Source organism: Zosterops lateralis (assembly GCF_965231275.1).
Source record: "Zosterops lateralis genome assembly, chromosome: 16".
NCBI lineage: Eukaryota > Metazoa > Chordata > Aves > Passeriformes > Zosteropidae > Zosterops > Zosterops lateralis.
The window spans coordinates 14,907,737-14,921,018 of record NC_139776.1 but is presented as its reverse complement, the minus strand read 5'-3'; the positions used below and the strand labels follow the sequence as shown (position 1 = coordinate 14,921,018).

General features: G+C 54.4%; 1 protein-coding gene across 7 annotated transcripts in view; it reads left to right on the top strand.

Moving 5' to 3' along the window:
- CHD6 (chromodomain helicase DNA binding protein 6) overlaps positions 1-13,282 on the top strand; it is a 93,740-nt gene that overhangs the window by 68,826 nt on the left and 11,632 nt on the right. For all 7 annotated transcript variants that reach the window (XM_083873039.1, XM_083873041.1, XM_083873038.1 and 4 more), the window contains exons 22-31: positions 3,111-3,270; positions 3,859-3,948; positions 4,892-4,995; positions 5,597-5,726; positions 5,973-6,033; positions 6,692-6,749; positions 7,408-7,627; positions 9,614-9,822; positions 10,916-12,463; positions 13,054-13,202. In XM_083873039.1, coding sequence (XP_083729165.1) covers positions 3,111-3,270; positions 3,859-3,948; positions 4,892-4,995; positions 5,597-5,726; positions 5,973-6,033; positions 6,692-6,749; positions 7,408-7,627; positions 9,614-9,822; positions 10,916-12,463; positions 13,054-13,202 — 2,729 coding nt within the window. The remainder of the gene's footprint in view (positions 1-3,110; positions 3,271-3,858; positions 3,949-4,891; positions 4,996-5,596; positions 5,727-5,972; positions 6,034-6,691; positions 6,750-7,407; positions 7,628-9,613; positions 9,823-10,915; positions 12,464-13,053; positions 13,203-13,282) is intronic.

Here is a 13,282-nt window from a genome sequence, read left to right as displayed (position 1 = left end):
CAGCAGCAGGGGCTGGCTGAGTGAGGGAGGCTGTTCTCTGGCTTTCAGTGCAGAGCAAGCCTTGTGGTGGGAGCAGAGGTGCTGATAATTCTCTGGCCTGTGAATACTGTCGTGGTTCCCCTGTAGGGGAAAATGCTGGACAGTGAGCTCCTGAGCACCAGTGACTGTATGAACATGTTTGGCGTGATAGGGATGAGGGTGCTGATTCCACTGAAGGCATGAGCACGCCTCAGGCTGCGCCTCAGGGCCTCACAGGACACAGCATGGACATAGTGCAGGACCCTGTCTGTGCCTCTGGGCTGCACAGGCAGCTGCACCAGGGAAAGCTGCGGGTGCAGCTGAGCATCCATCTCACACCAGGGTTGTGGGTTTGATTCCCATATGGGCCATTCACTTAAGAGTTGGACTCAATGATCCTTGTGGATCCCTTCCAACTCAGAATATTCTGTGATTTTGTGGTTTTGTTTTGCTTTGTCATGGTGCTTTTCCCAGACCTACTGGTCTGCGGTGCCTGCCCTGACAGGCAGCATTGGTTTGTCCTGAGACTTTATGCAATACATAGTGTTCCCTAGGTGATGCTGCCTTCTCTCACTCTGTGTAGCAGGACCCTTCTCCTGGGCCTTGCTGGGCTCTCTCTACTCAGAGGCAGTGTGTCTGAGGTTCATGTGTTGTGTCCCATGTCAGATTTGTAATTGCATCTGTTGGCTAGAGGCGTCTGTATTCTGTTGTGTAGAAGTTCCCAGTGTATCCTCAGCTTCAGACATGTCACCCAGAGGCTTCCCAGCCCTGCTCTCCCTCTGGCTCTAGCTCTGGCTCAGTGATGGACACTGCAGATTGGTCTCTCCACCTGCTGCACAGTGACTGCTCTCTGTAGGCTCCCCTGGGGCTGGGGTAGCCATAGAGCCCAACTTGTGAATGAGACAGCCATGTGGTCTTTTTGAGCACAGAGTAGCTGCTGGCTGCCTGGATCTGGGCTTGTGGCCTGGGACATGTAGTCGCTGCCTGCTGTTCCAGAGGGCTCTGGCTGACCTTGCAGCACAGTGCCTGGATCCTATGGCTCTCAGGACAGGTGAATGGGGCTGGGGGAGGCCACAGTGTCCCTAAGGGAGTCAGCCCAGCAGCCATGTGCTGCTTGTTTTGTACTTGTGATCTGTGGCACAAGGTGAGTAGTGAGGGGCCTGGAACTCTCCAGACTGCTTTTAATATCAGGGAGCTGGGCGGAAACCTGGGACTTCTGTTCCCGGATGGTGGAGCACAGGGAAGGCTGTTCTGGAGTGGTGATGCTGCTGAGTGCCAAGTGCATCATAGTTGGTGCTTAAAACCCAGCATCATAATTTCCTTCTTCTTGGAAGTGTCCAACTAGATTTTGCAGTGTAAGGTCCAAGGATGTGGCTTTTGGTGGCTGCTACAAGTTATTCCAGTCACCTCCTGCAATGGGAGTCACCTTGACAGTGCTGCTTCCTCCTCTTGCCACACAGCCCTGCCCTGAGAGCAGCTAGGAGTGGGCTTGAGAATTCTGCTGTGGGGAGCAGAACAAGAGTCAGAAACAAATCTGCTGGTATGAATTGGCTTGATTTAGATAATGCCAAGTAATCAACAAGCCATGGTTTCAGCGGAGGGTCAGGATTGCTTTAGTGAAAGAGCATTGAATATTGACCAGCAAAGCGACCAGGAGCTTCTCCATCAGCTCTTTAGAATGGCTTTTCCCACCTGTGAAATGTCTGTGTTGTCTGGGCCAGAGGAGTAATGACATCTCAGCCTGATGTCAGGAGCTGGAGAAGAGCAGGAGAAGCAGAACACTGCAGTGCAGGGCAGTGCTCCTTCCTCAGTCAAGAAGTCCTTCGGCAGCAACTGCTGTGGTTCCCCCAGGCAGCCTCAGGTACACTCATGTTTGCAGAGAGCTGACTGGGCAAGTCGTGCCCCATCCCTGACATGCAGAAAGAAGCAGCAACCTTCAGCCCTTGCTATGGCATCCCAGAGCTCTTCTCAATCCCACGTCCATGTGATCAAAAGGGGTGAGCACAGCACCCAGACAGTCCAACTCAGAGCTCTGCTCTGATCCAGCACCATCCTGCCTTTCATCATGTAACAAGCCAAGCTGCTGAGGAAGCAGTATTTGCCCAGAGTTCATCAGGCCAGTTTAGTGCTGGGGACAGGAGGCCTGGTGCTTACTGCAGGCCTCCAGCTGCCAGCTGGGCCACAGCCCTTGTCCTGTCATGCAGCTGCAGACTTTATGCAGAAGTTGATGACATGGCGACGCTCTCTCTTCTTCACTGGTGTCACAAGACCAGACAGATGGGATGGGACTGCTCAGGCACCTTTCTCCTTCTCCCCTTCCTGTTTGCAGTTCCTACCTCAAGAGCAGGTGCCCAGGGAGGCAGCTTATCCCTCTCTGGAGATTCCAAACAACAGTGACCCCACCAGGAGTTGTTTCCACGTTCTACTGTGAACTCACACCTTATTTCAAGGTTGAAATGTGTTTTAATTTTCATCTCCAGCCACTGGATCTCATTTTATCTTTTTCAGGCAGATGGGGCCGCATTCCCTTTCCCATTGGTACCTTAGCCCCCTTGTAGCGATCCCATTCCCCCCAGCCCTGCTCCAGATGCATGGTATAAGAAATAGCCCTTACAGATCAGATCAGTAGGTCTGCTGCTCTTTGATCATTTGGGAGCTTCTTGTTTAAACTCTTGTCCCAAATAACTGTCCCCATAGAGGGACCTTCAGAGGTGGCTGTAGTGTCTAAGTCTCTGAGGGCTATGCCCAGGACCAAGGTCCCTTCCATGTTTCATCCCTTCTGTGTGAAGTTTTTACACATCGAGGGACCATGTTATCATTTGGGCTCAGCATTGCACTGAGAACACACAGCAGTTCAGTTTCTGTGGTGATCCCCAAGTTTATCACAGAGATGGACTCTCCCATGCTCTGTGTTTGCCCCATGCACTTCCTCTCCTTGGCTCTCCAGGCTGCAACTGGGAGCTCTCCACAGGCTCCTCCATCTCCCAGCTCTGATGCCCCACCCAGCCTCCAGCACCAGCGGTGTCTGGTGGCACTGCCAGGCTGTGCCGGTGGTGCTTGTGTTGCTCACTGGCTGCCGCTCACTGTTACAGGCTTGTCAGCACCGGTGCCCAGAGGCAGGAAGGGGAAGAAGACAAAGAACCAGATGCTGCTTCCTGAGATAAAGAATGCAGACTGGCTCGCCACCTGCAACCCCGAGGTGGTGCTCCATGATGACAGCTACAAGAAGCACCTCAAACAACACTGCAACAAGTGAGTCATACAATCATGGAGTGGTGTGGGTTGGAAGTAGCCTTAAAGAATATCTTATTACATTACCCTGGCTGAGGGCAGGGATTTCTTCTATTATCCCAAGCTGCAAGCACAGTCCAACCTATCCTTGAACACTTCCGGGGATGGGGCAGCCACAGCTTCTCGGGCAACTTGTGCTGGGGCCTCACCACCCTCAGAGTGAAGTATTTCTTCCTGACATCTAATCTAAATCTCTCCTCTTTTAGTTTAAAACTACTCCCCCTTGTGGGAGCCCACATTGGCTCATGGAGACAGTGGGCTGAGGGCCTTAAGTGTTGGGAGGGTGGGAGAGAGCTGTGAAGGGCTCACAGCCCATAAAGGATCACCCTGCTCCCACTGCTGGACCGTCCTCATTCCTGTCCAGCTCATGGAAGCCATGTCCTGAGCAGCCAGTACTCTGGCCAGTAGGTCACAAGGCTAGGCAGTGTGGCATGACACTGCATAGTCACTGCCCATCCTGCTTTATGGAAGTGGCTCCTTCAGTGTGGGAAAACAGGGTGTCAAGCAGGTTTTGCTGGCGTTGCTGACCTCTCTTGCCGCCCGGGACAGGGTTCTGCTGCGAGTGCGAATGCTCTACTACCTGAAGGCTGAAGTGCTGGGGGAGGCTGCGGATAAAGCCTTTGAGGGGACCCCTGCCAGGTAGGAGCCTTACAATGAAACCCTGCAAGACTTCTCAGGCTTGAGTGCTGCCACAAGTGTCTGGCCCAGCCACATCTGGGCTCTCTGTAACTCCAGATGAATCAGACCCCAGGTCTTCCTCAGGCAAAACTTCACCCTCAGGCAGCCACTCTGCCTGTGCAGAGACTGCAGCCATGGCAGCCCTGCTGAGGCAGCTCTGAGACTGCAGCATCAGCCTGGGGATGGTGGGGACTTACAGGGACACCCCACAGGAAAATGGGTCTATGTGCTGCTTGACAAATGGGCCCTTATCCAAGTGGGAGTCCACAGAGACTGCTGCCAGTCTCAGGGCCCGGCCTCAGAGCAGAGTATGCCCCATTGCTGTGCCCTGCAGTCTCTCCCGGCACTGGGAACAGTGGGACCCACAGGCTCTGTAATGAGCACTGAGCCTGCAGCCTGGCAGCTCCTGACCTTTCTGCAAAGACTCAGCTCTCAGTACTTCTCAAAGAAGCGTGATATGCTGAGCTTAGAAGCTTAATTTCTCCAAGTAGGGGCTGCTGCCTTCCCTAGCACAGCTCCATCAGCACTAATGTATGTGAGGAGACACCGTTGTTTTGGGCTTGGTAGGTGTGAAGCGTTTTACCCCTAGAGATGCTGTTCAGGTCAGATTGGATCTTCAGTCCTCTGGTGTTGCTTAGGTGGGAGGGGAGAGAGGCTGAGGACACCCTTGCCCTGGAGAAAGAAGAGCAGAAGGGCAGGAGGTTGTGATGGAACCAAGGCTCCAGCTCTTTGACTCCAGGGAGATGTTCACCTATGTCATGGCAGGGTCCTAGGCCAGTGTTCATTAGCTGTCCCCAAGCCAGCAAACAATGAGTGGCTCCTGCCTCTCCCTGTCCCTTCTGAGCAGTGCCTCTCAGTGTCTGGTGAGGCTGGGAGAGGGGTGTTCATACCATGTCTGCCACAGGGAGCTGGATGTGCTGCTACCAGACATTGACTACGTGGAGATCCCAGTGGACTGGTGGAATGCCGAAGCCGATAAATCCCTGCTCATTGGTGTCTTCAAGCACGGTGTGTACCCAGCTGTTTGGTGGGTGCTGGTGTGTGGGGAATGAGTACCTCTGTTACTGTAGGGGACATTAAGTCAGTGCAAGAGCCAGAGCCGTGGCTGTGCTCCACATTCACACAGGGCCAGGAGAGCTCTCCCCAGGTGCCAGCAGCATGTTTCGGTGGGGAACAGGCACCCCTTGGTGCCCAGGATAGCCTTGTCAGATCTCATGGTACACTCTGGTTTCCCAGGAGCAGTGTGCAATTGCTGTGTGAGGGAGGGGAGAAAGGCACAGATCTTTTCTTGGCCGTGGTCATGGAATTCCTGGTGCGGTTTCCAGAAGATATGGGCTGTTTGCCCCAGCTGCACCCTTCGTGGTGGCTGTCTGTCCTGCTGGGTGGGATGGGAAGGCTGACTTTTCCCTTCACCTGCTGCCCAGGGGCCGCAGAGCCATTAACAGCCTTTTGAGAAAGTATTGTGAACTTCTGGGGGTGAGAATTGCTCTCATGGCAGCACAGAGGGAGTGAGAGCCAGGTGGGGAGCTGTGTCCCAGAAGCTGGAGGTTTTTGTGAACCAGGCTCAGGCCTTGCTTTGTGCTGTCTGTGTGTCCTGATGGCGTGGCAGGTTATGAGCGCTACAACGCCATGCGGGCGGACCCAGCACTGTGTTTCCTGGAGAAGGTGGGCATGCCAGATGAGAAGCTGCTCTCTGCCGAGCAGGGCGTCAGCGATGGGGCACAGGATGCTGCTGAAAGGTGGGCAGAGGATGGAGCCAAGCTAAGCTCTCACAGCAGCCTGGCTCACTCCTGGGGCAGTGCGGTGGAGGGAGGGAGCAGGCTGTGCTTCTGTGCATGTAGAGGGGAGGGCAGAAGAGAGCTGGTCCCCACTATGAGGTGGAGGGATGACATGAGCTCCAATTCTTTGCTTCTTGGTGCTGGAGAACTGGCACAGCCACAGGGGCTGTGCTGCCACTACCAGGAACTGTTCACTCTCTCACCTAGGGGCAGCATGGAAAAAGAAGAGGGCAGTGGAGAAAAGCTGGATAGGCTGTCAAAACAGGAGGTGAGTGGGACTCACAGTGTTAGATACACATCTGATGCTACCCAGCCTGCCTTGTGGTGCAGGCTTGGCTCCATCAGCTCTGCTGTGGGGCAGTAGGGAGCTAGCATGGCTGGTCTGCCTTGTCTGTGCCCCATCTTGTGTGCATTGCCTCTGTTCCCTGGAGCACAGCTTCTGCTGTGCTTCTCTGTGTTACCTGTGGACCTGGGCAGCATCTTCCTTGTGGGCAGCTGAGGGGTATTGAGGGCTGAGGATGCCCAGGAATGCTGGTTCTCAGCCTTGGTTGGCTTCAGGAGCCACGTGGGCCTCTGGCAGAGGAGTCAGGGATGTTCCAAAAGAAATGTCTTGGGGGAGAGGAAAATTAGGGAATGGGACAGCACAGGAGAGTGAAGGGGTTGTTTGAACAGTGGAGGCAGTCACACTGCTACTGTCCTGAGCAGTGGCATTACAGCCTCTGTCACTGTGGTGATCCTTCCCTCCAGGCCCAAAAGGGCCTCTCTGATCCCATCTGCTGAACACAGCCACAGCACCTGGTGCCCAAGGGCACTGGACACACAACCCTGCCCATCCCACCACCCTGCACCCTGCCAAGGATGGGTGGGCTGTGGGTGCAGGGGGTTCTGTGTGGGGTTGAGCCCTCTCTGATTGTTTCCTTTTGCAGGACATCGTGGCTGTTGGGGTGGGTGAAGCCAGTGAGAAGCGGGATGACCCAGCGGCAGGTGAGGCCATGTCTCCTGCAGTGTGGTCCATGGCTTCCCAGGGTTTGGTGTAGCACAGCCAAGCCTGAGTGCTACCCCAGGCACTGCTTGGTGGGAGGAACACATTGCTGGGCTGGAGGGACATGCTGCTCTGTGTTAGTAGATGAGGCAACTCAACCTGGGCAAGGGCTCTCATGTGCAGACTCACAGGTCCCATGGATGGGCTCTGTGGCAGGGCAGACAGGGTTCTGAGGGATTCCAGCCAAAGCCCCAGGGTGATTGGAATCCATTAGCCTCCTCTTATCCATGCAGTTGCCTGCCTGAGATGAGCATGTGAGGTCTCTGCAGTGGGCAGTGTTGGCACATGCCATGGGCTGACTGGCCTCACTGCTGAGCAGGGAGCTGCAGTCTTCTCCCATGCATGGCCTGGCCTGGCCTGGAGCCATCATACCTACCCTGATCTCAGCCTCTGGACTCTCTCTGAAGGAAGCTAAGATGGTGAGGCTGTGAGCCAGCAGGCCTAGGGATGGTCACATGGCCCCCTACTTATGACTGTGATTGCTGATGCTTCCCATGGAAGGCAGAAGGTGGGAGGAAGCTCTTGGAGCTTGCCAGAGGATGTGGGAACCTGTGGCTTTTTGCGTGTGCTGAATACTAATGTCCTTGCTGATGTTTGAAGCCCAGGATGGCTCTGACTCAGACAGATCCTGCTGGCCTGTCTCCTCTGCTCTCACGGCCAGACTGCGGCGACTTGTCACCGTCTACCAGCGCTGCAACCGCAAGGAGCTGCCTCCCCGCACCGAGATGCTGGTGCCCGGTAATCATGGCTACTGGCTGCAGGATGAGATGTTCCGGAGAGCCTCTGAGATGGACTCAGTGAACAAAGAAATACAGAAAAGGTAAAGCAGCAGAGCCTTTACAGAGCTGATTTAGCCCACTTGAATTCCTTGGCCCCCAGAATTGACCCAGGTAAATGTCACCAGAGCTGACTGTGCTGTCAGCTGCTGAGGGCATGGAGTCACATGGGTTCTTGCTGCACAGGGAATGTGCTCTGAGCCATGGGAGCCTTGCTGCTCCAGCACCCAGTCCAGCCAGGGAGCAGCCTCCACTGCAAACTGAAGTTTGTGGGTAGCAGGTGGTGACACTGAAAGGAAGTGAGGGGACAGCTCTTCAGAGTCAAATCCAGTGTCTGCTGGACATGGGGACAGCCTCAGCAGAGGAGAGTTGTGTCCTTGGAACACACTGTGGATGAGGGTGACAGATGAGTACTGTCACAGCCCTTCCAACCCTTCTGGCTCTCACACCACTGGCTTTGCCTCCTAGTCATGGCCTCTGGGCCCCAGTGGTGACACGTCTTGGTTGCACTGTGCTCCCATTTCATTTGTGTCCCAGTAAGTGGGAGGGGTTTGGGAGTGTCCCAGCACTCTGAGTGGCTGTCTGCAGTCGTTGGGAGGGTGTGCACAGGGTGATGCTGCTGCCATTGCTGCCAGTCTCCTGTGCCACCCTGGGACTCGGACTCTCTGTGGTCACCAGCCCTCAATGCTTTTGCCTCCGGTGAACCCACCCCTGCAGCAGGACACCACATAATTACATGTTATGTGTGCTGCTTTGTGCTCTGTTCTCAGCCTCCTTGTGTAGAAGCTGCTCCAGCCCACCTTCCCTTTCCTCTTTTTCTGGACTTCTTCCAGTCGTACCATCCCCTCTTCGAGGTGGAGGCATCAATGGTTATGCTGTGGACATCACAGCAGCCTCTATCTCCTGCTCCTTAATTCTCTGGGCTTTTTGTAGGAGAGATTGCCTTACAGGAATTTTCCACTAGCCTTTAATTTGAGGCCTGTTGACAAATTCACCATTGAGCTCCTTGATTTGGATTATTAATATATTTATTAACTTTCTTCTTGTTCTCATTTTTGAAATGAAACATGACTGCAGTCCCTGGGAACAGGGGTGGCAATGCTGGCCCAGGTGTATTTTGGGCAGTTGGAGAGTGCTGTAGGTGTTGTCACCCTGTCTGCTTTCCTTTGACATGTCTCAGCTGCTTTCTGGTGCTGGCTCACAGCTGCAATTCAGAGGCTGAGATTTGACCAGAAGCTTTCTTCAGGCCTCAGTGCTCCCTTTTTTCTGCCCTTGCCAAGCTGTGCGCATCTAGGCATCTTCTCTGTGGCTGTTTCTCTGGGCTCTGCCTGGGGCTGTATTTGCCCAGGACACTTCACCATCTCTGTACTTTGAGTGGTTCCCATAAGATGAAAGCTCAGAGGGTCCAAACCAGCATGAAAGTTGTGTTCTAAGAGCACTGTAACTGAACTCCTCCATCACCACTGCCGCTCTCCTCCGGTGGGGAGGGCTTGACACTCAGTGTCAAGTCAGGAGTCCACAGGAGTCAGTAAGGTGGGTGGTGTTTGTTACTGAGACCCTTACAGCAGCAAGCCCCAGTCTCAGTTTCCCTCTGGAAGAGGCTGGGTAAGACATATCCTTCCTTTGTTATTCCTGGTACAGAGAACTGACTTTTCTGTTGAAGTGAAACAGCTTGATGTGGCAGGAAGGTAGTAGATGGGATAGGTTTGTGCCTCCACAGAAGCTGCTGGCACCTGCACCCTGTTGGCAGCACAGCCCAGAGCTGCACTCAGGGGTTTATTGAAACAGCCAAGAGGAGTTTTTCAGCAGTGAGTTGAGAGCCAGAGGGCCCATGGCCTCTGCTCCTCCTCCCTGTGCACCAGAGGGCAGAGCGTCTTGGGCTGTGGTGGTCTCCACAGCGTGCCCCTCCTGACACCTTCCTCAAAACTGTTGGTCAGTAACTAGACAGTGCTCTCTGTAGCCTGGTGCTTTACCTGTTCTGGGCCCAGAATGTGTCTCAGTGGTGTTCCCATCTTCTCCCTGCTCCTCAGGTGGACCAGGAGGGAGCAGGCAGATTTCTACCGCACTGTCTCCTCCTTTGGGGTTATCTATGACCAAGAGAAAAAAATCTTTGACTGGGCCCAGTTCCGAGCCATCTCTCGACTGGAGAAGAAGACGGATGAGAGTCTGGAGAAGTACTTCTACAGCTTTGTGGCCATGTGCAAGAATGTCTGTGGTCTCCCTTTGTGGAAAGAGGATGGTGAGTGGAAATTGCATGGCCTATGGAGGGGTAATGGTAGGTCCATGTAGAAGGGATCCCACTGCTCTTGTGGAGCAGGAGAGCAAGGGAGGAGCTTCAGAGACAGTTGGAAGCAGTGAGATGCCAGGCAGGCCCATGGGCTTGCAGCAGTCTGCCTTGTCCCCACCATGTAGTGCCTCCCTGGCACAGTGGAAGGGTAGAGCAGCCCTGTGGACTCCTGCTCTCACAAATCTCTTTCACAGGAAATCACAACCAGTTTTATCCAAGACAGCAACCTCTGTATGTGAGAGATGAGTAGAGAAGCAGCACACACAAAGCACAGCTCCGTGTTGGAGCTGGGGTTTGTTTGGGTGAGCTGTATTGCTGCACTCCAAGCATCCCTCTGCTGCCATTGGACAGAGTCCACTCCATCTATGCCTGTGCTGACTGTGGAGCTCTGCTGCATGGTAAACGGAGCCTGGATCCACTGCAAGAGGCTCGGGAAGCCTGGCTAACACACAGAGCATCCATTTTCTTTGAGTGCTCTGCAGAGGCCCTGCATTGGCACCAGATGAAACATGACAGATGAAAAGCTCCTTGGAGGCTGTTTAGGCACAAAGCTATTTGTTTCCAACAACAGCAGAAAATATTTTGCCTCAGATCTGTCATGGAGTCTGGTCTTAGGCACAGTTCCTTGTGTGTGTGTGTGTGTGTTGTGCCTTAGGTAGGTCTTCCTCATCAGAAGAGCTGCACAAGCTGCCCTTCCTTGACAATGGGCTGAAGGGCTACCAGAGGCTCAGAGTACTGGGAGCTGCTCTGCCTGCTGGTCCAGGCAGCTCCAGCACTCCTGGTGATGATGGAGCAGAGCTCAGACAAGACTCTGAAATCCTTGCAGCTGGTGCCACTCTTGATCCAGCTGCTCAAGTTGGGAGTTTTACTCCCTGACTGGAAGGTACTGAGACTGGAAAAAGAGGCCTCAACAGTGGCTACAAGCACTGGCCCCATCTCACCTGCAGTATTAGCAAGGGTTAAAACTCAGCTTGCTTGTCACTGCTTCTGAGGAACTCCTGCCAACCCAAATAATGTGTCCTTGGATTTGCTGTCCCTACTGTAGGTCCTCCAGACCCTGACATCTACGTGGAGCCCATCACGGAAGAGCGTGCTGCCAGGACCCTGTACCGCATTGAGCTGCTGCGGAAGGTGCGCGAACAGGTGCTCAAGTGCCCCCAGCTCCATGAGCGCCTCAAGCTGTGCCGGCCCAGCCTCTACCTGCCCGTGTGGTGGGAGTGTGGCAAACACGACCGGGACCTGCTGATCGGCACCGCCAAGCACGGCCTGAACCGCACTGACTACTACATCATGAATGACCCCCAGCTGTCTTTTTTAGACGCATACAGAAACTATGCCCAGCATAAAAGAACAGGGGTCCCAGGCCCAGAAACCCTGTGCTGCCTTTACCAGTCTAACTCCAAACTCTACAGTTCCCCCATTTACAGCCAGATGGACCAGACCTGTGAAACCCTGGAGAATGAAGCTGATAATCACATCAAGCTAGAAACCATGGACAGCACCATGTCCCAGGCTGGGGGCAGCCCACTGGATGCAAACTGTGAAACATTCATGTCGGAAGTCCGGGACATAATTTCCAGTAACTATGATGAGAGCTCGCTGCCAGACTCACTGGTGTGCATGATGTACGATGAGAAGACCTGTCCCAGCGAGCAGAGCTCCCTTCCCAGGGACAGCCCAAGCTGCACAGATGTCGGAAGCAGCGTTGCCAAACTCTCTGAGAGCAAGCTGGAGGGGGACGAGGATCCATCCAGCTGTGATGCAGATGCCATGAGAGAAGCTCCCTTCCTAGAGGGTTTGCAGGTGGGCTCTGACCGAATGGATGATGAAGAAGCTGAACCTTCACCTTCTACCCCGGAGAGCAGTCCTTCACAGAGTGCCCCAGCCAAGCTCGGCAAAGGCTTGGAACAGAAAGAAGCACTTGCCAGCCCAGCAGCAGGGCTGCCTGAGCACGGCACCATGGAAAGAGTCCTAAGTGTGGGGCTCTACACTTCCAGTCTCCATAACTATGAACTAAAGGTTCCTCCTGAGCAGAGGTTCATCAGTCTGCTGCAGGAGAAAGGATTAGAGGCAAAGTCAGGACCAAGTCAGAGCCACAGCGAGGAAGATGAGGAGGAAGAAGAGGATGATGATAACTCCGAGGCAGCAGCAGATGCCATGGATGGCTTGAATGGTCCCAGGACCAGGGCTGATTGTGACCCTGAGGCTCATGAACTGGGGGGTGAGGAGCAGAGCTCTGGTCTCCCCACACCTAATGACACATGCCCAGAAGACATAAATGGCAAGAGGGAGTCCCTGGGGCTGGGGGAGCCTGGGGCAGAGGGCAGGGAGAACTCTGGCTTGAATGAGGAGAGCACCCAGCGGCACTCACCGGGCCAGGCTCAGAGCCAGCCCTTCTGCTTGCCTACACCTCTGCCTCAGGGGGGGCCTCGAGGGGCAGAGCTGCCCTGTGTCAGGGGGACGCCCTTGGGCCGAGATGCTGAGGGGCAGACAGGCTGCACAGAGACTGCGCACCCTGAGCCTCAGGGCATAAAGCAAGAAGAGTGTGAGAACAGAGATGACGGGGAGAAAGCCAGCAGCAACCAGAGTCAAGGTATGGTCCTGAGAGCTCCCTCAGGTTGACAAGTCATCTCTGGCTATGGTGGGAGGGACCTGCTGTCCTCCCTGCAGAGCCAGACCTTGGGGCTGGAGTGGCCTCCCATATATAGAAACTGAGGACCCTTTAACTGCTGCAACTGGGGGCAAAAGGTGTTGGGGGCTGCATTTGCCAGCAGAGCTGACCAGAACTCTCCACACTAAGCCCCAGCAGCCCTTCTGCTAAAAGCATGCCATGGAATGCAGGATGCCTTTCCCTTTCTGGCACAGGGCACTGCCTGTTGAGTAGCTCCCTTTGGAAAAGCATATGCCCTCTTTCTTGGCCACCTGGGAATGGTCAGGGATGGGGGGCTACTGCAATTCAAGCCCCCCAAACTCAGCTCAGGGGAGCGATGCTCCTTCCTAAGCAGCTTGGGCTGCCTGCCTTTATCCAAGTCTGCTGCTTGCCTTGGAAACTCTTAGGGACTGTTTGGAACCTTGTGGAGCCAGCTGGGCATTGGGGTGGGAATGCGTAAGGAGATGCTCCCCACCTCTAGACAAGAAGAAAGGCAGGGTGGTAGTGGGCTCTATTTTCCCTTGGTTTTTTAGATGGTCCAGAGAAATACTTGGAGGAAGAGAACAAGAATTCTGCTTCTGTCTTGCCCGGAGAGATTGATGATCTTCAGGATGCCCGGGCACCGACCATTGCCCAGCTGCTGCAGGAGAAGACACTTTACTCCTTCTCTGAGTGGCCTAAGGTGAGGTTAAAAGGAGCACAGTTTGTATTGAAGTGTTCCTGGGTAGCCCTGGCTCACACAGCTCCAGATCTGCCTCCTGC